Consider the following 26060-nt stretch of genomic DNA (forward strand, 5'->3'; position numbering starts at 1 on the left):
TAGATGCTGACACATTTGAAATAAACAAAGTAGATAGCATGGGCCACAGTTCTTTCAAGCAACTGCTCACGACAAAAAAATAAATTTTAGAACTAAAAAAACTTAAAGTAGCCTAATTTAGACCAAGTGAATCGAAATAAACACAAGTCAACAAAAGTACATTTTGAAAGCAGGTTTTCAATTCATGTCTGTCCAAATAAAAACAACACAAAACAAATATTGAGATTCTATAAAAACAACAACTTTTGCATTCATATAGAAAATCTGAGTTAAATGCTTATCACCTGAAGAGTGAATGTCTAGTCTCTCTGGATGTGTATAAATCTCTGTGCTGTGTTTTGTAGACTGACTTCACAGCTGTCACAGATTGATATATATACATATGCAAATATATAAAGTAAACAATATAAGGTTCAAAAAGACACTATTTGACTAAACTGAATTCGAATTATTCAACGTTTAACTAACTGACACTTCAGTACAGGATGACAACAACAATCTTATTTCTAAGGGTAGAAACATTTGGGGGTGCTTACACCAACATGATCACATGACAAACAGGCAATCACAAGACAAAACACAGAAACATGACGTGACCAAGACAAGAACAAATTGTGACACATCTTTAACCTCCAGGTAAGCTCAATCTATGATTGTAATGGGAATGTTGTAGAACGATTTAAAGGTTTAACAACACAACAAAATTCAAGCTTGTCCTGAAAATCACACACAAACAAACATCATTGCAGTGGACGACATGGTGGAGATCCAAAAATGCCAGTGCACACCTCTCTAAAGACTGGTTCCCCTGCATGAGGAGGATGCTATTTGCTGCTCCATATTTGGCCAGTTTAAAAAAAGAGATTTTTATACGGTTATGGTCCTGATATTTAAAATATGATAAAATGATCCTCCAGGCTTGGTTCAATAGACTGAAACAGGTTAATACAATGGAAAGAATAGAAAGAATAAATGCATTCATTTCAATAAATAAAGATGGATATTTTTCTGCAAAGATGGAAAAATATTATACTAAGATGGGACAGACTATATGACAACTGTATAAGCGAGGTGATTAAATGAATCATCATTATTTAAGTATTAAATTACAGTTATCTAATGTAACGTTTAGAAAGTAAAGTAAGCACCTGTATTCAGTGAAATATCACAATTGCATGTCTTATGAGGAACAGAGGCAGTTTTCCAGTCCGGTGAAGATAAAGAACAGGCTGAACGAAACCAGCCAGCATATAACATACCAACCCAGGGAGCCAATATCCATCATTATTCTGTTGTGTAAGAATAATATAGAATCCTGTGACAGTAAATGGGACATATGTAAAAGACATGCTCACAGTAGTTATTAGAATGAGATAAAACGCTCTTCTCTTCTTGTGGTTTTCCTCCTTTCTCTCTCTCCCTCTCTCTCCTGGTCCTGACTGCTTCAGAGCTCTGAGAACAGCCACAAGACAAAACAACTGGATGGAGAAGAAGAGGAGGAACTGTGTTGAGAAGAACCATAAGTGTGTATGAAAGTTTTGTGAGATTATAATAAATAAACTATAGAAACAGGAGCCGAGAATAATGATCCAGACAATAGTGCAGCAGATCACTCTATATCTGAGAGGTTTGTACTTCAGAAAGGTTACAGGATGAACCACTGCCAGGTAACGCTCAACACAGATCAGACAATGAAACAGAGGACGACCAGTGAGAATTAGTCCTTGTAGAAACAACGGTATCAATGAGAGACTTGAAAAGCACTTTGACAGTATAGAGAGCAAACCATTCAGACAGGTACCAATCTCACAAGTGGAGAGATTGAGGTTAAAGAACTTTGATGCAACTCCACTTCCTGTTCCTGTGATGATGAGCCATATAACATAGATGTTTGTAGGAAGACCAAACATGAAATTCATGCTGAGTATGCAGATTTCCACAAAGTCCATTGGCCTAATAGAGTGAATTGTGGAGTTTGTTGATGTTTCAGATGTGGTGAAGTTCACTGTAGAATTATTCATCTCCTCTGTAGTTGTCTTCTCAGTTCAGCAGCTCACAAACCAAGCTGTAGGCTATTACAACTGTTATATTTTTAAGGAGAAATATAATTAACCAGTTAAGTCAATACGGTAAAAAAAATGCAGTTAAACATATTATGATTTTGTAATGTAGAGTTCACAATTTAAATTCAAATAACAAGAACATCATTATTATATGACTTCAAAATATGGTTGTATGTATTCACTAGTATGTATGCTTAGCCTAAATTATTCAAAATATCATTTTCTTTAATATGTTTAATATGTCTTTAATATGTCTTCAATATTTTACCAATTCTAGCTAAAACATTAAACACATCACAAAACATTATTTTATAAACAGCTCTGAGGTTAAAACAAGAAATCACAAGTTTTCAATCACCTGAAGAGTAAATGTCCAGTCTCTCTGGATGTTTATAGACTTCTGTGCTGTGTTTTGGAGACAAAAAGAATTCCATCTGCCTCACGGCACATTAAACACAAGATATGCAAATTTTAGACAGAACATTTCAGTAATGAAAAATAAAAGTGTGTTGTCAAGTATACAGCAATTTTTGGTTTGGACAACTGGTTTATTTTTAAGACGCAGCAACATTCATGGGCCAAATATCTATTTATTTATTTTTATTTTTTTTCAAAGTTTAAAGATGTATATGAAGGCATTTGAAAAAGTGTAATATCTCAGATAATAAAGCTTTTCCAGCATGTCAACATCATAGGCGACCACAAGATTTATCATCTGACTATCAACTTTAATTTTGAGGCTGAAAAAAATGTTATAACATTTTATTTTGACAGCCAGCCTAAAACATAATCTATCTATCTATCTATCTATCTATCTATCTATCTATCTATCTATCTATCTATCTATCTATCTATCTATCTATCTATCTATCTATCAATATGTAAAAATTAGACACTAAATCAATGATAAATCATGAAGTTTAATAGAAAACTTCAACGTGCAATCAATTACAAACATACAATCAATTATATACAAACAAAATGCTTTACCAACTAAAAAAAATGCTAAAACCTAAAATGACTAAATTTTGTATATTACTAAATTTAGATAATTAATACAATTTTAAATTAAAGTTATCTAATACAACACTTATAAAGTAAAGTAACTGGATTTAGTGAAAAAAAAAATACAATTGCAGGTCTTATGAGGAACAGAGGTAGTTTTCCAGTCCGGTGAAGATAAAGAACAGGATGAACGAAACCAGCCAGCATATAACATACCAACCCAGGGAGCCAATATCCATCATTATTCTGTTGAGTAAGAATAATATAGAATCCTGTGACAGTAAATGGGACATATGTAAAAGACATGCTCACAGTAGTTATTAGAATGAGATAAAACGCTCTTCTCTTCTTGTGGTTTTCCTCCCCTCTCTCTCTCCCTCTCTCTCCTGGTCCTGACTGCTTCAGAGCTCTGAGAACAGCCACAAGACAAAACAACTGGATGGAGAAGAAGAGGAGGAACACCAGTGAGAAGAACCATGTATGCACAGTAATGTTTTGTGACATTGCAATAAATAAACAGTAGAAACAGGAGCTAAGAATAATGATCCAGACAATAGTGCAGCAAATCACTCTATATCTGAGAGGTTTGTACATCAGAAAGGTTACAGGATGAACCACTGCCAGGTAACGCTCAACACACATCAGACACTGAAACAGAGGACGACCAGTGAGAATTAGTCCTTGTAGAAACATCATTAAAAGTGAGAGACTTGACAAGTAAACAGTCAGTGCAGAGACTAAACAATTCAGACAGTTTCCAGTCTCACACATAGAGAGATTGAGGAGGAAGAACTCTGATGCAACTCCACTTCCTGTTCCTGTGATGATGAGCCATATAACATAGGAGTGTGTAGGAAGACCAAACAGGAAATTGATGCTGTGTACGCAGGTTACCACCAAGTCTATTAGCCCAATGCTGGGCTGAGTTGTGGAGTTTGTAGATGTTTCAGTTGTGATGAAGTTCACTGTAGAATTATTCATCTCCTCTGTGTTCATCTTCTTATTTCAGCAGCTCACAAACCAAATTTAATATAGCAACTGGTATTTTTTATATGGAGACCTGTAAATGAACCAGTTAATTCAGACTGACCCAACAAGTTAAACATAACATTTAAATACATGATTTCAATATGCAACATAATACACTTAAGTTGTATTAAACATTTCCTATGCATAACTCGTAACCAGACCACACCATTATTAAATTGTCTTCACAATATAGTTGCATGTATTCAGTATTTATGCTTAGCCTAAATTTATAAGAATGTCATTTCATTTCTCTCATATATTTCCTTTAAATGTTTCATTTTAGTTATAGCTAATCAGGTATAAAGAATAAATCAGTATAAACAACTGAATCAAAATGATGTTTCACCTGAAGAGTGAATGTCCAGCTTCTCTGGATGTCTATACATTTCTGTGCTGTGCTTTAGAGACAAGAATAATATATGACCTTGATTTTAACTGGTAATACACAACATATGCAAATATTTAGACTGAACTTTTAAGGTTTATAAGAAATACAAATAAAAGTATTATGACAGGATGTCAAGTGTAAAGCAATTATATATATTTTGCAACCTTCAGGTAACATGGAAAAGGTAACATGGGTCACTGGTGAAGTTTTATTGGATAAATAAAAGACTAACAACCACTTACAACAGCAATTTCAGTCTCATTGTATTAGTATTCCTAGTTTATTTGAAATCATTTGATCTTCATGTACATTAATTTAGAAAATGGTGAATTTAAAATCATTTAAGACTTTAGTTTCTGTGGCGAAAATGTGTGGTTTGTAAATTGCTCAATAAATACAATGCGTGCTAGAGACACCTTTCATGAGATCGGGTTGGTTAAGAATGCAATTTATCTTACTTTATTTTCATCTGACTTAACTGCCTCCAGTGATTTACATTTAAATTGTGGACCAAGAAACATTTTTGTTGTTGTTGTTTTTACAATATTAATCAACTTATCCTTAACTTTGATAGTGAGGCTATACATTCTGCAGTTTACTTCAATTACTTTTTTTTTTTTTTTTTTTTGGCAATGCTTAATTTTGACACTCCACTTTAGACATACTAACAATATATAACTTTGCAGCTACTTCAACAAACTCTCATTAGAGTATTAGTAGACTTTCAGCTTAATATTTGCTAACACTTTATTTTGTTGTTCCCCCTACAGACTTGGCAACTAAACTACCATCTAATACTTTAATGAGAGTTAGATGACATTTACTTGACTACTAACCCTAATTTACTGATAGTAAGTATAATGTCTAAATTAAATCAAAATAAAGTGTAACCCCCCCCCCCCCCCTTTTTACATTTAAAACTGGCCAGCACAGGTGCCACTCATTAAACACCTGACATGCAAAATTTTTAGACAAGAGCAATTTGTTTGTTTAAAAAAAAAAAAAAAATCTGTGTTATGAATGTCAAGTTTAATGCAATAGTCTTTGTGGGCAATCCTCAGTATGCAAAAGGCGTATTTACTTTACATTTTCCAAACATAAATAAAATAAATCAGACATAAAAAAAATAAAATAAAAAAACAGGATTAATCAAATATCACATTCATGGGATTTAAATGTATAGTAGCCTACATAATTTTTGGCCACTAGGGATCACTAATCTCTTACAATAACAAAGGCGTATATCGATGAAGCAAAGCATCACATGGATTTATGGATCTTGCTTTCAAGCTGATGGATCCTTTATGGACGAGTGAATACAGTGATGTTTTTTAACATGACTGTGGTGTGAAACAGGGCGTGACGCATATGGGAAGTTGTGTGTGTGGATTGATGAATCACAATGAAACACTCATCAGCATTCATTAAAAACTACATAAAATAAATAAATAAATCGAGAACACAACATCCAGGGCATGTTACAGAGAAAAAATATTAATTCCATATAGAAAATCCTTTTGCCATAAATAAAAGTAAATAATTCACAACTCAGTACAGCAAATATATTGCATCGTGCAAGTACTGCAACACTCTAAAAAATGCTGGGTTGTTTTAACCCAATTTTTGGTAAAATATGGACAAACCCAGCCATTGGGTTACATTTTTAAATTACATTTTTTAACCCAATGGCTGGGTATGTCCATATTTTACCCAAAATTGGGTTAAAACAACCCAGCATTTTTTAAAATGAAGTAATACAGTATTGAATGTCTTTATTTTCAGCATACAAATAAAGTAATCCCAAAGAACAAAGACAACTCTAATGAAAAGCGTATTACACAAAATATTGTGCAATTGCAAAATTAAAGTGAATGAGAGACTCATTCTGCCTCAGCATATGTCTGTGTTCCCCCTGTCTTTGTTCAATTGGTTCAGTCCTGTTCTGGTTTTCCCGCTCCTCGTTTGTGTACATGTATCACGTCCCTTGTTATCTTGTTTATCTTTGTAAGCCCCGTGTTTCAGTTCAGTCCTTGTGAGTTTTTGATGTAAATGGTAAATGGACTGCATTTATATAGCACTTTCACAGACCCAATGGCCACCAAAGCACTTTACATTTGCCTCACATTCACCCATTCAATCATACACAGACGGCGGTGTCCGCCATGCAAGGCGCCATCCAGCTCATCGGGAGCAGCTGGGTTTAGGTGTTTTGCTTATGGACACCTTGAAACTTGGTCAGATGAAACCAGACAATTTATTTTACTTATACAGTTTATTGAACAGTTGAATAATGATTTTTTTTTTGGCTGTTTCTGCAAGGCTGGGTTTTTGATTTGTTTCTCTTTTTTTTTCCTTCTATTTTGGATTTCATCAAAATCATATTGAATCCTGTTTATTTGTTTATTCGTTATTTTACGTCAAAAGATTCAATTCATTTATTTTTTCTTATTAAAAATACATTTAATTTCCTTGTAATTAACATTTACCTTTGAGTCTAGTTGCTTTCTTTCTTTAGTGTCTGTTTTAAATTCCCTCTACTCCTGTGAGTCGAACCCATCTTCTGTAATCTGGTCCTAGACGTATACAGATCACATGTACCCAAGTTATTGCGCCATAAAACGGGTAACTGCGGGTTACACAAACTATGATAAAGAAAAACAAACAATATAAATCTGTTATGGCATGATGTCAAGTTTAATGTAATCTCTGTGACAATCCAAATTATGAAAAACGAATGTAACCACTCATACTCTTACACAAAAGCAGAATAAACATGACTACAACATTAAAAAAATCTATAAGTCACAGGATGAACAGTGAATGACAGAGTCCCAAAACTGCAAATGTGGCAAAAAGTCACATCTGAAGTAATATGGCATTAAAAAGGTGCATTTCCACATTGAAATAATGTAGTGCATTTGAAGAAAAAAAAAACAAACAAAAAAAAACAATGACAGATCATGGAGGTTCTGATTTTATTATAACCTAATTACATTTTATTACATAATAAAACCTTTATTTAGAAAGGAAAATCCGCTTCAAGGACACAAAAGTGATTAAAAAAATTCAGAAGCAATAATAAAAGTTATATGTATATATGAGTAACTCAATTCCATAATGCATTACATTACAGGTCTTAAAAGAGGGGCCAGGAGAGTTTTCCAGTGCGGTGAAGATAAAGAACAGGTTGAACAAAACCAGACAGCACATAACAAACTAAACCAGGGAGCCAATGTGCATTATTAAGCTTTTTTCTGGCAATAGTAAAAAACCCTGCAATACTATTAGGGACATATGTTATAGTAATGGTCACAGTAGTTATTAGAATGAGATGAAACGCTCTTCTCTTCATGTGGTTTTCCTCCTGTCTCTCTCTCCCTCTCTCTCCTGGTCCTGACTGCTTCAGAGCTCTGAGAACAGCCACAAGACAAAATAACTGGATGAAGAAGAAGAGGAGGTACTGCACTGACAAGAACCACATATGTACAGTGTTGTGTGGGTCTGTACTTCTAAACATGCAGCGCAAACAGGAGCCAAGAATAATTATCCAGGCCACAGTGCAGCAGATCACTCTATATCTGAGAGGTTTGTACTTCAGAAAGGCTACAGGATGAACCACTGCCAGGTAACACTCAACACACATCAGACACTGAAACAGAGGACGACCAGTAGTGATTAGTCCTGCTAAAAATAGTTTAAACTTCATAATAAATGAAAACCACACTGACAGTACAAATGTCAAACAATTCACACAGAAACCAATCTCAGAAATAGAGAGATTGAGGATGAAGAACTCTGATGCAACTCCACTTCCAGCTCCTGTGATGATGAGCCATATCACATATGAGTTTGTAGGAAGACCAAACCCGAAACTGGAGCTGTAAATACAGAATTCCAGAATTTCCACAAACCCAGTGGAACGAGTTGTGTTGTTTGTAGATATGTCAGGTGTGGTAAAGTTCATTGTATAGTTGTTTATCTCCTCTGTGTTATGATGTGCTGTAATCCATGGAAAAAAAGAGAAGTGTACATGAGCCAGGTTATTCATTTATATTAAATTAAAATTAAAAACAAAAAGAAATATCAATAGAAAAACAATATTAAATGACTTCAAAATATGGTTTTATCGGTAGGATTTAAGGTGATTTCATATGTTCATCAGCCTACATTAAAAGGCAAAATGTTTGTTTATATTGTATTTCAACTGAACTTTCTTTTCGATGAAATAAAAATATCTGTATTTATTTAAAAATCAACACAGTGACAATGCTTCTTATTAACTGAAAAACAAGAATTGAAATCAAAAAGAGGAGTTAATTACCTGAAGAGTGAATGTCCAGTCTCTCTGGATGTGTATACATCTCTGTGCTGTGTTTTATAGACTGACTTCACAGCTGTCACAAGCATATATGTAACCCTGAACCACAAAACCAGTCACATAGGTTAATTTTATGAAATTGAGAAGTATACATCACCTGAAAGCTGAATAAATAAACTTACCATTGATGTATGGTTTGTTAGGATATAACAATATTTGGCCGATATACTACTATTTGAAAATGTGGAATCTGACGGTGCAAAAAAATGGAAACATTGAGAAAAACGCCTTTAAAGTTCTCCATTTATGTTTCACGGTTGTATATATTTTCAAGGTTTTATTTATTTACGGTAGAAAATTTACAAAATATCTCCATCTTTACTTAATATAGCTAATGATTTTTGGCCTGAAAGAAAAATCGATCATTTTGACCCATACAATGTAATTTTGGCTATATTGCCATAAATATTTTACTAAGTAAAATAATATTTAGTAAACTATTTTAATAAGTTTACACGTACATGAAATGATATAGTAATTTATGCTTATTTGGCATACTGTCCGGGGGAGGGCTTCGAGCTCAGATTTTGTCCCCAATACTCCCCCTCCTTAACTGGGGTAGAAATCAGTCCAGAATGAGGCAAAGGGGTAGTGGAGGGATGGTGTGAAAGTATTGCAGGACAGAGGCGAGGAACAGATATATATATATATATATATATATATATATATATATATATATATTGTACCGGCTTCATCTTGCACTGATTTGGTTGATTACACTGATTGGTTAAATATGCTCCTTCTGAACATTAAAACTTCATTAAGGTTGAGCAAGGTTGGAGCCAAACTCTGCACCAGACTGTCTCTCCCTCAGAATACATCCTTTCTAAATAACTGGAAAGAAATTTAACTAGAAAGAAATGAACAGAATATCTGTCAAAAGTGAGCAATTAGCGGCTGGCAGTATGTGCTTATGTCAAGCTATCTGTATACAGTGCACTGTAAAAAAAATAAAAATAAATAGAAATAAAAATAGAAAAAATAGAAAATCATAATATCATAATCTTGCATTATGAAAGTGCCTGATTTCTTAATTTATTTGTAATATTTGTTTTTATTGACAAATATATTGCACTGGAATCAAAATCATCAGAAATGTACAAATGCCCATGTGTTGCATGTCTACTTTCTCACAAAGTTATAAATAATTTGCATATGATTCAATAACTCAATCTAGTACTTAGGCAGGAAAGTTTTCCAGTGCAGGAAAAAAAGAACAGGCTGAACAAAACTTGCCGGAATAAAACAAGTCAGAACAGTGAACCAGTTTGTCTGAGAACTGTCTCATTTCAGAATTTCAGAGAATCCTGTGATTATTGGTGAAACGTGTATAACTATGCTTAGTTATTTTAATAATAATAAATGCCATTCTCTTCATGCAGTTTTCCTCATCGCTCTCTCCCTCTCTTTCCTGGTCCTGACTCCTTCAGAGCTCTGAGAACAGCCACAAGACAAAACAACTGGATGGAGAGGACCAGTACCATTTGCATCAATGAGAGCCACATAGCCTATGTATCTGTTTGGCAAGGCTAAATTAAACATAAATTAATCTAAGCCACAGTGCAGCAGTTTAACGGAATTTGAAGATGTTCTGAATTTCATCCGCATGGTGTAAATTATCTGTTATTGTCTGTCTATAACAAAAGCAGCATGAACTAAAACATGGACATCAGTTTAAATGTTGTACAATAGCCTACATTATTTTATTTTAACTAACATACTTAATCAAAAGAATTTTTGCATAACATCCCAAATTAATATCTACTTCAACACCACTGCTGTTTAAGCAGTAAAAACATAAAAATAATAAAAAAAAATCAGTTAATTTAAAAAAAAAGCAAACTTGAATGAAATGTTGAAAATATTGCATGACACATATATTCCACAAAAATGTAAGCCTACTCTATATTTTAAAACAACTGAGACTAGAGTGTATTTACAGAGGAATCACGCTGAATCACAAACAAGTTTGTTACATTTAAAACACAAAAATCTGTGTTCATTCTTGGACACAGCAAAAGAAAACTTTGGAGGCGTCATTAAGCTGCTTTACCTCGCCAGTGGTATTATTATTTTGAAGAAAGAAAGAATTTTCCAGCCCTGTGCACATAAAGAACAGGTTGAACAAAACCAGCCAGCACATAACAAATCAAACCAAAGGACCAAACTGCATTAATAACCTGATGTTTCAGAATGGTAACAAATCCTATGATTATATATGGGACGTATATGATAGCCATGCTCACAGTAGTTATTAGAATGAGATAAAATGCTCTTCTCTTCATGTGGTTTTCCTCCTTTCTCTGTCTCGCTCTCTCTCCTGGTCCTGACTGCTTCAGGGCTCTGAGAACAGCCACACAGCAGAACAACTGGATGGAGAAGAAGGGGAGGAACTGCAGCAATAACAACATAAGTTCCATTTCATCAGAAACTAACAGGCACAAAAAACAGCAGCCAAGAACAATGAACCAGACCACAGTGCAGCAGATCACTCTATATCTGAGAGGTTTGTATTTCAGAAAGGTTACAGGATGAACCACTGCCAGGTAACGCTCAACACACATCAGACACTGAAACAGAGGACGACCGGTGAAGAAGAGTCCAGCCAAGAACATTTCAAATCTCGAGAGACTGGTATAACGCATTGACAGTACAAAGAACAAATTATTCACACAGATACCAAGCTCGCAAACAGAGAGATTGAAAATGAAGAACTCTGATGTAACTCCACTTCCTGTTCCTGTTACGATGGACCATAGAATATAGGAGTGTATTGGAAGACCAAATAACAAACAGATGACATTCCCACTGATTTCCAGACCATCCATTAAATCAAAAGACTGAGTTGTGGAGTTTGTTGTTCCTTCAGTTGTGGTGGTGAAGTTCACTGTAGCGTTTTTCATCTTTTCTGTGTTTGTTTTCCTCAGTTCAGCAGCCAGTGAACATAATAATGTACCTCTGATTTATAGGAAAAGAAAAATGCAAAATAAGTTTACATCTGTAAGTCTACACATTTTTCAAATTAAACTCAAACATCCAGAGTACATCATTAATTAATCTGCAAACTATACAAAGTTCGAAGCTATAGACAAAACAAAACAAACAAAAAAAAAAACACTTTCTTTTTTATTTATCTTTCTTAAATGAACTTGAATCAAATTGTTATTTCATTTCTTTTCTGTTCTAGTAAAATACTCATTAAACTTGCCCTACAACAAAACCGAATCAACACAGTGGCAAATGTTTCTGCTTATTAATTGTAAAAACACTGGAGTTTGTCACCTGAAGAATGAATGCCCATGCAGTCTCTCTGGATGTGTATACATCTCTGTGCTGTGTTTTGTAGACTGTGTGCATGACTTCTTCTGCTGCACGTCACATAAAACATCAGCTATGCAAAGCATAACATTATAATCATTAAATAAAACAATAACAACAATAACTCTTACCTTTAAACATAAAATGGGACAGTGTTAAAGTCAAGTCATCCTCATTTATATAGCGCTCTCAACAATGTTGTTTCAAAGCAGCTTTACAGAGATAAACGTATCATTCAAGGTAACAGACATTGGTTTGGTTTCTTGAATAATGTTATTTTCCAGCTAAAGTTAGTTTTGATTGATTCACTTCCGTCAAAATTATCATTTGTTATTAAATTAGGTGCCGCTAAGACGGCACCGTAACTCTCTAAACAGACTTTAAACGCGGACCTATGATAAACACTGATGGTGTTCACATGCACATTAAGAATTGATTCTAGTCATATGGGCGTTTGTGCGCAAGTTTGTAATTCCCTACAAACCATGCCTAAACAAAATTGTCTTGCCTAAGATTTTTATTTTATCACTTCGGGGTAGGTTCGTAAAACGAAATTTCACGGAGCTTTATCTGTAGAGTGGGAAAGGGATCCTCCATATAGGGAAAGGCTAGGTGGTACTTCAGCACTGCATTGTCATCGAGTCCAGGCTAAGGTCCTTCGTCAGATTTGGAAACGGCCTGGGTCCGTCAGGCTGCGGGAAAAACCTCAGGATAAACAAATACACTAAAATTAGCATCGATGCCACTCTTCTTTTGATGTAACAAGTACATCAGGATTTATGGGAAGTATTCCCAGTTCCGGCTGACCTAATCTATGCAGCCTAACATTGAATTGTAGAAGTCGAGAATGTAGCATAGTTAGTACGTTGTCCCATCTTTCTAATATACAGGCAACTTCAAATACCAAAGTAACAGTTCAGTTTCTTCTCATTAACCCATATTATAACATGCTTCATGTTGTGAACTTCATCATGAACTTCATGATTACTGGCGCGTATTTCAGTGCAGCACCAAATTAACCACTCGTGTCATCATAACGGAGTGAAATGAAACTCAGATCAACATTTATACTACATATTCGTTTCTCTAAATACCAGGCTATGTGTAAATGTAGTGTAGCAGGGTATGTATAACCCTTGCTGTTATTGGTTGGTGTCATGCTAACCCTGTAAGCCTATCAGTGCCAAATGTAGGGTGATGTATAGCCCTTGCTGTGATTGGTTGTTGATTGGTTTTGTCTCGTAAGCGGCAGCATTCTCATAAGTCGAGTGACGATGTCTAGTACAATGCTGCAAACCTCCTGTGGTATGATTTTAAGCTATAGTTAGTTTTTAATTCTAAGTAATTGTTTTGTTTTGTTTTTCTTTGGCAGGCACGACAATGTCCAAGGGTTCCTGTGGTTTATTTGAGGGCGGGATTTAAACCTACTAATATGACTGCAGTGCTGCTTTGCCTGGGTCTCAATTGAATGGCTCTTGTTGGCGTAACTTGCTTGATCTTTATTGTTTTGAGTTTTGTCTAAACTTGAGTTAATTTTGTTTAAACAACTTGAGTTGTTTTGTTTTGAGTAAATGTATTTGTTATTTTGGTTTATGAATGTGTGTATGAATGAAAGTGTAGAATCTTTTGTATGTCAGTTTATGTATTTTCTTTCCATTGTTTCATTAGATCGCTGAATGTTAGGGGTTGGCCATGGTTATAATTTGATTTTGTGTATTTGCACGTAGTGCATTTAATACTTTATCACTGTGTGTGTCTGTGTACACCCATGGAACATACCATTAATCAAAGAGAGAGGGGTATACCAATTTGTTAACACAAAACATTCAAATATATATATATATATATATATATATATATATAAATATATATATATATATATATATATATATATATATATATATATATGCCCTATATTTGTTAATTGCAACTCTGAAGTGTCAAGTGTCTAAAGTTCGATTATCTTTTCAGGTGGAGCTGTCACTTGAGAAGCCATTTATAAAGGAGACGCAGTGCAACTGCAAAGCTGGCTTGGGACAGTGCAACCATCTCACCGGGCTGCTCTACACTCTCGCTCACTTTGCCATGATGGGCTACCCATCTGCCCCCCCACCCCCCCCCCCCCCCCCCAACAACGAGCAAGACATCACTGATAATCTGTTTATGTATATAGTTCTCTTTTGTTAGTGTTTTTAAATGGTTTGTTCCTAATGTAATTTCTAATTTTCTGACCTGGTTCTGTACATACCTTTACAAACCTAGACTGTTATGCCTATCATTGTTTTTTGAATGGACTGTTTTCTGATATTCTGGTTCCTTTTCCATGCTTACAGTATACAGACAGGCCATGTTTTCTTATACCTGTTCTGGTTCTGGTATATTACTGTAAATTATAAAGTTATGAAGGAAATCATCCATGTGTAATACAATTGTACTTTATTCTTTAAAGGTGCAATGTGTAAATAAATTGAGTATCTATTAACAGAAATGCAATATGACATCCATAACTATGTTTTCAGTGGTGTATAAAGAACTTACTTAATTAACCGTAATGTTTTTATTACCTTAGAATGAGACATTAATAGCTCCATAACCGAGGGAATCCCCTTCTATGAAGGTCGCCATGTTGTGACGTCATATTCCTACCGTAGCCGAACGCGAACAAACAGCGCTACAGAACGCGTTTCATCACTACCTTGAAAGAGAAGTAGCGGAAAGCTGGAAGCTAGCCTTACACTCCGTGAGTAGTGACTTTTCCCTTGTGAGTGGTGTAAAATATGTAGATGGGATTGTTTCATGTAACTTAGTTCTCCCTCGCTGTGTTATGGGTTTGTTATGTTGGGGATAGATGTGCTGTTACGTTCGTGAGACAGCTGATGATTAGTATTCATGTCATTGACCGTAAAACAGTACGTTACAGGAATCACTAACCCGTCGATACAGACTTTTAGATCACTAAAGTCGATCACGAAGAGTTTTCAAAATCAGAGAAAAAAAGCCTATTGTGTGTAGTAAATAGGCAAGGCAAGGCAAGGCAAGTTTATTTATATAGCACATTTCATACACAATGGCAATTCAAAGTGCTTTACATAGAAGAAATTAAAATAATCAAAATAAATCAGAATAATTAAAACAGTTTAGAATAAAAAATAAGAAATAATGAAAAATAAAAATTATGATAAAAATAAAATACAGTAAATTAAAACTATTTAGAATAAAATGAAGTGCAGTAACATTTAAGAAATAGTATCTATGGGATGCGGAGATGACATGATTGTAACAGCGCGCGCAGTTCCGACCTTTGGACTCATGCGGACGCGTCCCAGCTCAGCCACAGTAACAGCTCATATTAGCCAGCTAAACTATTACTACCCTGTTAGAAAAAATATATAGCTGCTCCCTCGCTGTATTATGGGTTTGCTACAGTATGTGGGGAGAAATGTGCTGCTGGTTACGTTTGTGAGACAATCAGCTGATTACTATTATTATATTAAATTATATATTAAAACCCTTGATCCTCACCTGACTATGGCTTTGTAAACAGACAGTATTCATGATGTGGTTTATAATGGACTGTGGTACAGAAACAGTGACAATGTTACACACTCTTGTCTTACTCTGGCTATTCTCTGCTGTCTCAGCCGTCGAGATGTTTGTCCCGTTTAAGCAACCGTAGCTTCTTCGAAAGGGAGGGGTGAGCAGTGGGCGGAGCCCTTAGTGCAAACCTGGTGCAAACTCGCAACCGAACCACTAGATGTCGCTAAAAATCACACATTGCTCCTTTAAATAGAAACACAGATAGATACACATCCAGTAGCTTACTGTCATTTTTGATCAATTTAGCACATTCTTGCTGAATAAATGTTTTAATATCTTTAAAAAAATTACTGACCCCCAATTTTTATATTGGTACAAAATATTTATATATTTTTAACTTAGAATCCTGAAAAAAAAAGTATGAGGTTAGGGTTAGGGTTATGGTTAGGTTGCTGTACAGTAATTTGCAGTATTACAATAGAAAACAATTATTTCAAATTGTAGTAATATTTCACAATATAACTTTTTTCTGTATTTTAGATCAAATAAATGCAGTTTCATGCCGCATAAATGGCACTCTAGCAATTCTATGCAATTTTCTTTTTTTGGATCAATGCGAAAGGGGCTTGATGGGTGTTGTGTTCATGAGTGAAATTGTGTTGTAGACTACTATTTTGTAACTAAAAGTTTGCCTGAACTGTTGTGTAATGACATAAGATGTTAGAACGGAAGTGAAGATAGTTGAAGTTGGCTACCTGCTATCTCGTGTGCATTATGTGATAGCTCCTGACAGATACCACAATGGGTCACAACTAGAATTTGGAAGTGATATTGAGCTGCTTTAATCTGCCAGAGTAATGGTGATTGAGGTGTCAAAGAATTTTCCCAAAGCAATAAACGGTCACCATCTTAATCTAATCTAAAATGTCACAGTTGCAAATATTATGGCAAACAGAGGCAGGAGAGTTTGGGATGAGACTGCGCTGTTTTCCCATACGTTGCAAATAAAGAACAGGGTGAACAAAACCAGTCAGCCCAAAACAAATCACTGAAGGAGCCCAAACTTCCAGAATATAGCGTTTTGTCACATTGGTATATAATGCTGAAATAGTAATCGGCACATATATGATGACCATGTTTGCTGTTGTTATAAGAATGAGATAAAATGCTCTTCTCTTCATGTTGTTTTCCTCCTTTCTCTCTCCTGGTCCTGAGTGCTTCAGAGCTCTGAGAACAGCCACACAGCAGAACAACTGGATGAAGAAGAAGAGGAGGAACTGCTGCGAGATGAACCATGTATGTGCATAAAAAGTTGAATGAAGTTAAAATGAACATAGAGCACAAACAAGAACTTAGAGTGATTATCCAGGCCACAGTGCAGCAGATCACTCTATATCTGAGAGGTTTGAACTTCAGAAAGGTTACAGGATGAACCACTGCCAGGTAACGCTCAACACAGATCAGACACTAAAACAGAGGACGGCCGGTGACAGCTAGTCCTGTTATTAATACTTTTAGTGTCAAGAGACCTGAAAACCAAATTAAAAGTACAAGTAACAAACCATTCAAACAGTTTCCAATCTCACAAATAGAGAGATTGAGGTTGAAGAACTCTGATGCAACTCCACTTCCTGTTCCTGTGATGATGAGCCAAATAACATAGGAGTGTGTAGGAAGACCAAACAGGAAATTGATGCTGTACACACAGATTTCCAGACTTTTCATGGGCCCAATGGATTGAGTTGTGGAGTTTGTAGATGCTTGGGGTGCGGTAATGTTACTGAGTAATTCTGAGTTAACTGAGTTATTCATCTCTAGGTTTGTCTTTTAATTTTAATGGTTCATAAAAAACATATTTTGTGATCTATACAAAGAGATAAGTGTTATTGAACCAGATCTGTAAAAAAAAAAAAAAAGAAGAAGAAAAAGAATCAATATTTCCTGATTATACATTTCACTCTGTAAATGCTCCCAGTTTAAATCTGAATAGAGTCACATCAATATTATGAAAAATAGATTGTTTAACAAAGTAGTATTTGCAGGCTACATTCAACTGCAAAATCACATTTTTATAATATGAATTTAATTAATTGAACAAATTGAATCATGAATGAATGAATATAAACTGTTTGAGATCCAATTAACGCTAGATTTGTTTTATATAAATTACAGACATGTCATCATCTGTGGACTATTTCTAATTGTTCTCAGTTGTTTTGCTTTATTACCAGACTCAACATTTCGCTCGTTCAGTAGAGCATGTTCGCACACGCACACTCTTCAAATACGTTACTTCAAATCTTTTGACAAATTAAAAGACGTAAATTCCATTTCTATGTATTCTAAATAAAAGACACCGGTTGTACTGAATGTCAGCTTGCTTATTTTGCTCAAGATAAGGATTTATTACCTCCAAATGTCATGCAATATAGAAACGATGCCTCTAACCACAGGTCGAGAGCTGTCGTTCAAACCACACAACTTTGCGATGCTGTTTGCGAATGTTCGTTGGAACGATGGTTTCGGGAAACACCGACCCGTTGAACTATGCTGATAACGACGGAACTTGCGACCATAGTTGGCTAACGATGCTTTCGGGAAACGCACCCCAGGGCAGTTACAGTATCTTCAATGAAACAAAGCTCAGAATTTTACTCAGTGGACAAAGTATTAACTCCATTCCAAATATTTGGACATTATCAGATAAACACAGTGACACTGTTGCTTATTATTAAGGGTATAAACGAGAAGAATCAAAAAGAGAAGTTTATCACCTGAAGAGTGAATGTCCAGTCTGTCTGGATGTGTATAAATCTATGTGCTGTGTTTTACGTTCACAGCTGCCACAAGAATATATCTGCATGACTTCATCTGCTAACATCATATACCCAAATATATGACAACAAAATTCAAGCAATTTTTTACACATTTATCGAGTGACCCTGAACTTCAAAATATAATTTTCATATGATACAAAATACAATGGTGAGTTTTTAGTTTTCCCAAACAATCTTTATAAATAATGAGGTGGAAAATTGAGGCTTGGTTATTGATGAAGTGATTTATTGGGAAAACAAACTAATAGCAACCACTCATTTTATTAATAGGATATGAGGTTTCATGCACTCATGCTGGGGCTATCTGAATGACCTTAAATAAGTTAAAATCACAGAACTTCTGCTAGACATTTTGCAGAAGTCAAAGTGCACATGTAAGTGAAGTTGTGTTTTAAAGGTATCAAGTTGATATAAGTACAAACTAATCCCTAGACTTGAAGAGTAAAATAATATCATAAGCAGATTTTATGGAGAAAGCAAGCGTTTTGTCATTCTATTTCAAAATGGCAATGGTTCGCCACTGATAAAGTGATTCCATAAACCAGTGTCTTATTATTTAACTGATCTCGGGTCAGTTTCATTAACGACAAACATGTGAATAATGGAAATGGAGGAAGATCTAGTAATTTTATAGCACACATAAAACAAGTATAGACTAATAAAGAACGTCCTGGTTGCGTGTGCAACCCACTGTTCCCTGAAGGAGGGAACGGAGGACGTAGTCGACGGTCGACTGAAAGGGAACCCTGGTTTTACAATGCATTTGCTTTATATTTAGTGGTATATTGCAATAAATACATTACAATTTCATGAAAACATTTGTAATTGGTTGTAATATATTTTATCATTTTATATTATGTGTTTGTGGTATAAAATGTTGCACTTTGAAAATTATGTTGGGATTTTCACAACAAAAACTCTTAGGATTAAACAATCTGAATTATTATTATTTATTTATTATTTATTTTTTTTACTTATAGCAGCATGAATGCTTCCAAATACCTCCAGAACAGAAACTGTTGAAATCCCAACAAACCAGAACATTGAACATTATTGAGTTTCAATGTTTTTCATCCTGTTAAAAAAAACTTAATTCATTTATTCATACGCAAAATAATTCTATCATGTTTTGCTTATTAAATTGTTACTTCTGTACAATGAAACAAAAAGAGCTCAATCTCATTATATTCAATAGTAAACTTTCACTTTAGTAAACTATCTGACTTCTTCAGATAAATACTGTGGCATTTTTTAATATTAAGGATATAAACCAAAAATAAAATTAGTTTGTCACCTGAAAAGTGAATGTCCCCTCTCTGATGTAAATGTCTGTGCTGTGTTTGTAAACTGACTTTACAGTCGTCACAAGGATGTCAATGCATGACTTCATCTGTTTCATGCAAATATTTAAAGTAAAAAAATATATATATATAAATAATAACAATAAAAAGTCTGAGTAAACTTATTAACTAAAGTTTACTTTTATACGGAAAATGTTAATCTGGAAGCTTGTCAGAATAAAGTATTCCAGTGTGCCGCATAATATTGTTGTATGTTTGTTGGTTTGATACAAGAAAGTAGCAAATTCAAATGAATTTTTGCCGACTGATTATTCAATCTTCAAAAATACAAACAGGTGCAACTCATTTTTAGACTGAGTATTAGAGTAGAGAGAGAGAAAGAGAGAGAGTGCAAAAGGTGACTGATTAAATGTTTTATTGGATAAACAAACACACTGATATCAAACAACCATATTTAATTAATACACTCAGAATAAGCTAGATCTATGTGTAAATAAACAGGGAAATTAAAGATTTGCATAGTCATGTGAACTGACAATCAAACTAATTTTTTTTTTTTAAATATAACTTAATTTAAAGACCACAGCAAATACCAAGAGGAAAGAGACACTTCAGCTGATAATACAAAACAAAATGGCCCATACACTACTAAGAAAAATGTAAAAATTTAAACAATGTGTAGTCATTTTTTGTCAGTTTATGAGGAACAGAAGCCAGAGAGTTTTCCAGAGCGGTGCAGATAAAGAACAGGCTGAACAAAACTAGCTAGAACAAAACAAACCAAACCAGGAGCCCAATATGTCCAGTGATACCCATTCATCAGAATTACAAATACTCCTGAGATAATAATTGGGATATATGTGAAAACTATGTTCACAGTAGTTATTAGAATAATATGAAACGCTCTTCTCTTCATGTGGTTTTCTTCCTTTCTCTCTCTTCCTCTCTCTCCTGGTCCTGACTGCTTCAGAGCTCTGAGAACAGCCACAAGACAAAACAACTGGATGGAGAGGAAGAGGAGGAACTGCATTAAGAAGAACCATGTATGTGCATAAACATTATTTAACATTAATGTGATCATGCAGACCAAACAGGAGCAAAGAATAATTATCCAGGCCACAGTGCAGCAGATCACTCTATATCTGAGAGGTTTGTACTTCAGAAAGGTTACAGGATGAACTACTGCCAGGTAACGCTCAACACACATCAGACACTGAAACAGAGGACGACCAGCAATGGAAAGTCCTTGAAAAAACAGTGCTAATGGCCCAAGAACTGAAATCCAATTAAGCAATACAAAAACCAACAAATCCAGACAGTTACCAATCTCACAAACAGACAGATTGAAGATGAAGATCTCTGATGCAACTCCACTTCCTGTTCCTGTGATGATGAGCCATGCAATATAAGAGTGTGTAGGAAGACCAAACAAGAAATTGATGCTGAACACACACATTTCCAGATACCCCACTAGAAATATAGAAGGTGTTGTGGAGTTGGTGGAAGCTCCTGGTGTGGTGGAGTTCATTTCCTCCTCGTTTGTCCCACAAAACATAATTAGTATTGCTATAAGAATAGAGAATTATAAACTTGGGGTGACTCAGACGACAGTTCAATGTAAGCTAGATCAAATATTACTTAAAAACATTTCCAGTCTACCCTAGCAATTCAACACAGTATACAGTTAAAAAATCAGTAATTTTTATACTGATAATTTAATAGTACGTCTACATCATGCACTCTTAATAAAAAAACAGCGATTCAATAGAAGAACCATTTTACTTCTCCAAATAACTCTTTGTGAAAAGTTCCTAAAATAACAATTTTTTTAAAAAAATCTAAAGAAGCTTTTTTTGCACTTGAAATGTTGCATGTTAAAGGTTCTTCATGAAATCACAGATGCTAATAACTAATCTTTATTTTTAAGAGTGTACCCTAATGTCAAGTAAATTATTAATTCAGTTTGATGAAACAAATAGAGATCTGTTCTACTCAATTGATCCATCCAACATGCACATTACCCTTTTACTATGACTGATAACCACAGCAACATTGTCAAATATCACTCAGCAGTAAAAGAAAAATAAGCCAATTTAAAAGAGAAGTTTATCACCTGAAGACTGAATGTCCAGTCTCTCTGGATGTGTATAAATCTCTGTGTTGTGTTTTATGGACTGACTTCATCTGTTACATATGTGCATGATTTAATCTGCTATATATCACATACAGTATCAGATATACAAATCTTAAAAAGTAAAAAGGTTTTAAAAATATCTTTAAAAAAAATACTTGTGTTGGATACTTTAATTTTTTTCCTAAAAAATTGCATTCAATCATTCATTCATTCCCAAAATAACATTTATAAAATTTTTACTTATGTTCAATTAAACAAAAAGAGCTCAATATCATTTTATTCAATTGTAAACTTTCCTCAGAACTTACTTTGGACTTTTTCAGATAAATACTGTGACATTTTCTAACACTAAGGATTAAAAAAAAATTGTTTGTCACCTGAAAAGTGAATGTCCCGAATCGGATGTGTGTCTGTGCTGTGTTTAGACTGACTTCACAGTCGTCACAAGGATGTCAATGCATTCATCTGTTTCATGCCGCAGAAAACATGCAAATATTTAAAGTAAAAAACAACACACACACACACACAAACAGAGTCTGGGTAAATTTATCAACAGAAATAAACTTTTATATGAAAAACAAATGTTAATCTGGAAGCTTGTGATTGACCAGCCAGAATAAAGTACTCCAGTTGTTTTGTTTTTGCAGACTGAATATTCAGTGTTTGTACATTTAAACTAGACATCACATGCAGGTTGAACTTGTTCATTTTTAGACTATGTAGCCTATTTAAGAGAGCAAAAAAAGAATGAGAGAGCATGTTGTAGATAAATAAATAATAAATATGGTGGGGTGGGGAGGGGGTGAAAAACATGATATCAATCAACCATATTTATTTAACACACTCAAGATAGATCTATGTGTAAATAAACAGGGAAATTAAAGATTTGTATATATCATTTTAAATATAACTTCATTAAAAAAAAAAAAAAAAACAGAGCAAACACAGAGAGGAAATAGACACTTAAGTTGATAATACAAAACAAAATGGCCCATTAACTACTAAGAAAAATGTTAGAGTCATTTTTTGTCAGTTTATGAGGAACAGAAGCCGGAAAGTTTTCCAGTGCGGTGCAGATAAAGAACAGGCTGAACATAACTAGCCAGAACAAAACAAACCAAACCAGGAGCCCAATATGTCCAGTGATACCTGTTCATCAGAATTACAAATATTTCTGCGATAATAATTGGCAAATGTGCGAAAACTATGTTCACAGTAGTTATTAGAATAATATGAAATGCTCTTCTCTTCATGTGGTTTTCCTCCTCTCTCTCCCTCCCTCTCTCTCCTGGTCCTGACTGCTTCAGAGCTCTGAGAACAGCCACAAGACAAAACAACTGGATGGAGAAGAAGAGGAGGAACTGCATCAATAAGAACCATGCATGTAGAGTCACTGTAAATAACAAATATATGATCAGGCAGCACAAACAGGATCCAAGAGTGGTTATCCAGGCCACAGTGCCGCAGATCACTCTATATCTGAGAGGTTTGTACTTCAGAAAGGTTACAGGATGAACCACTGCCAGGTAACGCTCAACACACATCAGACACTGAAACAGAGGACGACCAGTCATCCCACATCCTTGTATTAAAACTGCTAATGGCAAGAGACTTGAAATATATTTTGACAATATATAGAAAAGAAAATCTAAACAGACACAAATCTCACAACAAAAGAGATTGAGCTGGAAGAACTCTGATGCAACTCCACGTCCCGATCCTTTGACGATGAGCCATATCACATAGGAGTGTGTAGGAGGACCAAACAAGAGACTGATGCAGAAAATCCAAATTTCTATGTTGTCCGCTTCCCAGATTCCATTTGTTCCAGATCCCATTGTAGAGTTGGTGGAAGCTCCTGTTGTGGTGGAGTTCATTTCCTTCTTGTTTGTCTGTGCAGGAGCTTACAAAACATAACTGATATAGTGGTAATAGAGGAGAGAATTATAAATGTACCGCTTTATTGAGACTGCAATTCAACATGAGCATGATAAGAAATGACATTAAATATATGCAATATGTGTTTCTAATTTCAGAACAACAAATCATTTCAAATCACACGGTTGCTTTACAAATAATCCTTATCCTGTAACTAATTAAATAATTCAAAAAATAATCCTATAACTTTTGGGTAATTCATGGTTCTGAACGACATAGGCCCACCAACGTATTCGTGGAAATATACAAAAATGTTACTGCAAGTACTGTATTTTGACCATTTTATCATCTTTTATTTGCTGTTTCCTTCTGATCCTTGATGATCGTCAGATGAGGAAAATCTAACTTTGTTATGTCAACATTTATTGTAGTCTACACATTTTTTTTAGTGCATAATGCATGAGTCAGCTCATTTGAAATTGATTTTTTTGCAGTTTGGTAGAAGGTACACCCACACCATTGAGGAAAAAAAGTAAAATGTGGATATTAGTAGCGCAGGACACAGAATCTATGGGAATCACAGAATCTCAGGACAGTAGGGTTAAAAGTGTTTAGTATAAGGTTAAAAACATATATTTCTTTGGTTCATCATAAAACATGTATATATGAAGAGTGTCATTTGAAAGTTCAGTAATTTCACTTAAATTACAATGAATTGCCATTTAAGTGAAATTACTGAACTTAATTATACAAGCTTGATAAAAATGACCATTCTAGAAGAAAATTTCAAATGGCACTTAAAGGCTTTTGCATCTGAACTCTTCATATATACCCTAATGGGCTAGTAATTATTACAGAGCAAACATTAGCAAAGTTTTATAATAATTACTAATGTTCATTATGTTATTTTGAGTTGACAAGCCATCTAACATGACCATAACCCCCTTTAATATGATTTATAACCACAGTAAAAAATGGTTAAGCATATAAAATATAAAAAATGAATCTTAATTTAAAAGATGAGTTTATCACCTGAAGAGTGAATGTCCAGTCTCTCTGTATGTATATAGGCTACGTACTGTGTCTTGTAGAATAACTTCACAACTGTCAAAAGAATACCTTATGTGTATGACTTCATCTGGTACATGTCATGTACAACATGCAAATGTTTAGAGAGATCCATTTGTAAACCCAAAGGACATATGATATAGGCCTATTTGGAACATGCTTGTTTAAATCTTTGGGATTTTTATATTGTGTTGCACTTAAATGACTAGGCAAGGCACACGTTTTACTGCTTTATAAGTGAGAACTGGGCATAACACAAGAGCTCAACATGAGGGTATCACAGGCTCTCTCTTTTATACAACATGCACAGACAACAAACAAGTTAACAACGACAAGTTTTCAGGGACGACTTTAATGCACATATTAATAGTATTAAACACACCACACTACCTCCCCTTTAAAATTAAAGGTAATCTTCACATAGTGCATAAACATGTAACACCAACTTAAAACTACACTTCTTACACAGAATAGTGATTTCACTCAGGTAAATTCAATGACCGGCATATTTATCAAAGAATGTTAACCCTTAAATAACTCAACCCTCTTTAATAACTGAACAAGTCCCATACTTTATTCAATCTCTGTAACGTGACGGCCGTTTAGCCATGCGTTCCGAGTGCCTCAAAGTCACTGTCTCTGGATAAGGTAGCCTGGGCTGGTCCAACAGGTGGTGGGGCAGGTGCTGTGGAGACTGGCACAGCAAGGACTCTCTCCTGCTCATTGGTTATTATGGAGGACCCTTCTCATCCCTTACATTCTAAATTCCAGTTGTTACCATCAAGAACACATTTTAGACAACCCCAGGCGAGTAAAAAAAATTAGTACCAGATGTCATTTGAGCCAACTGCCAATATAATTTTAGATGTTGAGAAGACATGAATATGAGTTGGTGTGGAAATATATGCATAGATTGTATATGTGCATGTATTTTAATTGTTTTATATTTATGTATATTGTTCAGCCCGTTCTCATCCTTTAACGTCATATAGAACGCTATATGACAAAACGGCGCTATACTACGCACATGGCACCCGTTATCGTTAATATAACACGCGAACCCAAGACGTTATAAATCCTTTAGCGTGAATATGACACGCGTCGCACACCCTACCCCACACCTA

At 34.7% G+C, this 26060-nt stretch overlaps 5 protein-coding genes and 2 pseudogenes across 5 annotated transcripts; all 7 read right to left on the bottom strand.

Annotated features, from left to right (window-relative positions):
• Positions 1–1180: 1180 nt before the first annotated feature.
• On the bottom strand, positions 1181–2026 carry LOC120491661 (uncharacterized; annotated as a pseudogene).
• A 1111-nt stretch (positions 2027–3137) lies between these two features.
• On the bottom strand, positions 3138–4112 carry LOC120491660 (chemokine XC receptor 1-like). Its single transcript, XM_039689626.2, has one exon. It carries the CDS (start codon positions 4062–4064, stop codon positions 3138–3140), a length of 927 nt encoding a protein of 308 aa, XP_039545560.2. The 5' UTR covers positions 4065–4112.
• Positions 4113–7616: 3504 nt separating this feature from the next.
• Positions 7617–8711, bottom strand: LOC120491659 (chemokine XC receptor 1-like). The gene has a single exon (XM_039689625.2). The coding sequence runs from the start codon at positions 8531–8533 to the stop codon at positions 7622–7624; it is 912 nt and encodes a 303-aa protein (XP_039545559.2). The 5' UTR covers positions 8534–8711; the 3' UTR covers positions 7617–7621.
• Positions 8712–9872: 1161 nt separating this feature from the next.
• LOC120491658 (uncharacterized) lies at positions 9873–11944 on the bottom strand. Its single transcript, XM_089123598.1, has one exon. It carries the CDS (start codon positions 11764–11766, stop codon positions 10933–10935), a length of 834 nt encoding a protein of 277 aa, XP_088979724.1. The 5' UTR covers positions 11767–11944; the 3' UTR covers positions 9873–10932.
• A 4688-nt stretch (positions 11945–16632) lies between these two features.
• Positions 16633–17530, bottom strand: LOC120491657 (chemokine XC receptor 1-like; annotated as a pseudogene).
• Positions 17531–20553: 3023 nt separating this feature from the next.
• Positions 20554–21384, bottom strand: LOC120491656 (hydroxycarboxylic acid receptor 2-like). The gene has a single exon (XM_039689622.2). The coding sequence runs from the start codon at positions 21382–21384 to the stop codon at positions 20554–20556; it is 831 nt and encodes a 276-aa protein (XP_039545556.2).
• Positions 21385–23024: 1640 nt separating this feature from the next.
• On the bottom strand, positions 23025–23867 carry LOC120491655 (uncharacterized). Its single transcript, XM_039689621.2, has one exon. It carries the CDS (start codon positions 23865–23867, stop codon positions 23025–23027), a length of 843 nt encoding a protein of 280 aa, XP_039545555.2.
• Between the last annotated feature and the right edge of the window lie 2193 nt (positions 23868–26060).

This window comes from Pimephales promelas, chromosome 19 (assembly GCF_988280905.1).
Source record: "Pimephales promelas chromosome 19, fPimPro1.hap1.1, whole genome shotgun sequence".
NCBI lineage: Eukaryota > Metazoa > Chordata > Actinopteri > Cypriniformes > Leuciscidae > Pimephales > Pimephales promelas.

Coding starts and splice junctions, on each gene's coding strand:
- LOC120491660 (XM_039689626.2), bottom strand. CDS start 4,064: ATGAACACAGAGGAGATGAATAATTCTACAGTGAACTTCATCACAACT.
- LOC120491659 (XM_039689625.2), bottom strand. CDS start 8,533: ATGAATAACCTGGCTCATGTACACTTCTCTTTTTTTCCATGGATTACA.
- LOC120491658 (XM_089123598.1), bottom strand. CDS start 11,766: ATGAAAAACGCTACAGTGAACTTCACCACCACAACTGAAGGAACAACA.
- LOC120491656 (XM_039689622.2), bottom strand. CDS start 21,384: ATGAACTCCACCACACCAGGAGCTTCCACCAACTCCACAACACCTTCT.
- LOC120491655 (XM_039689621.2), bottom strand. CDS start 23,867: ATGAACTCCACCACAACAGGAGCTTCCACCAACTCTACAATGGGATCT.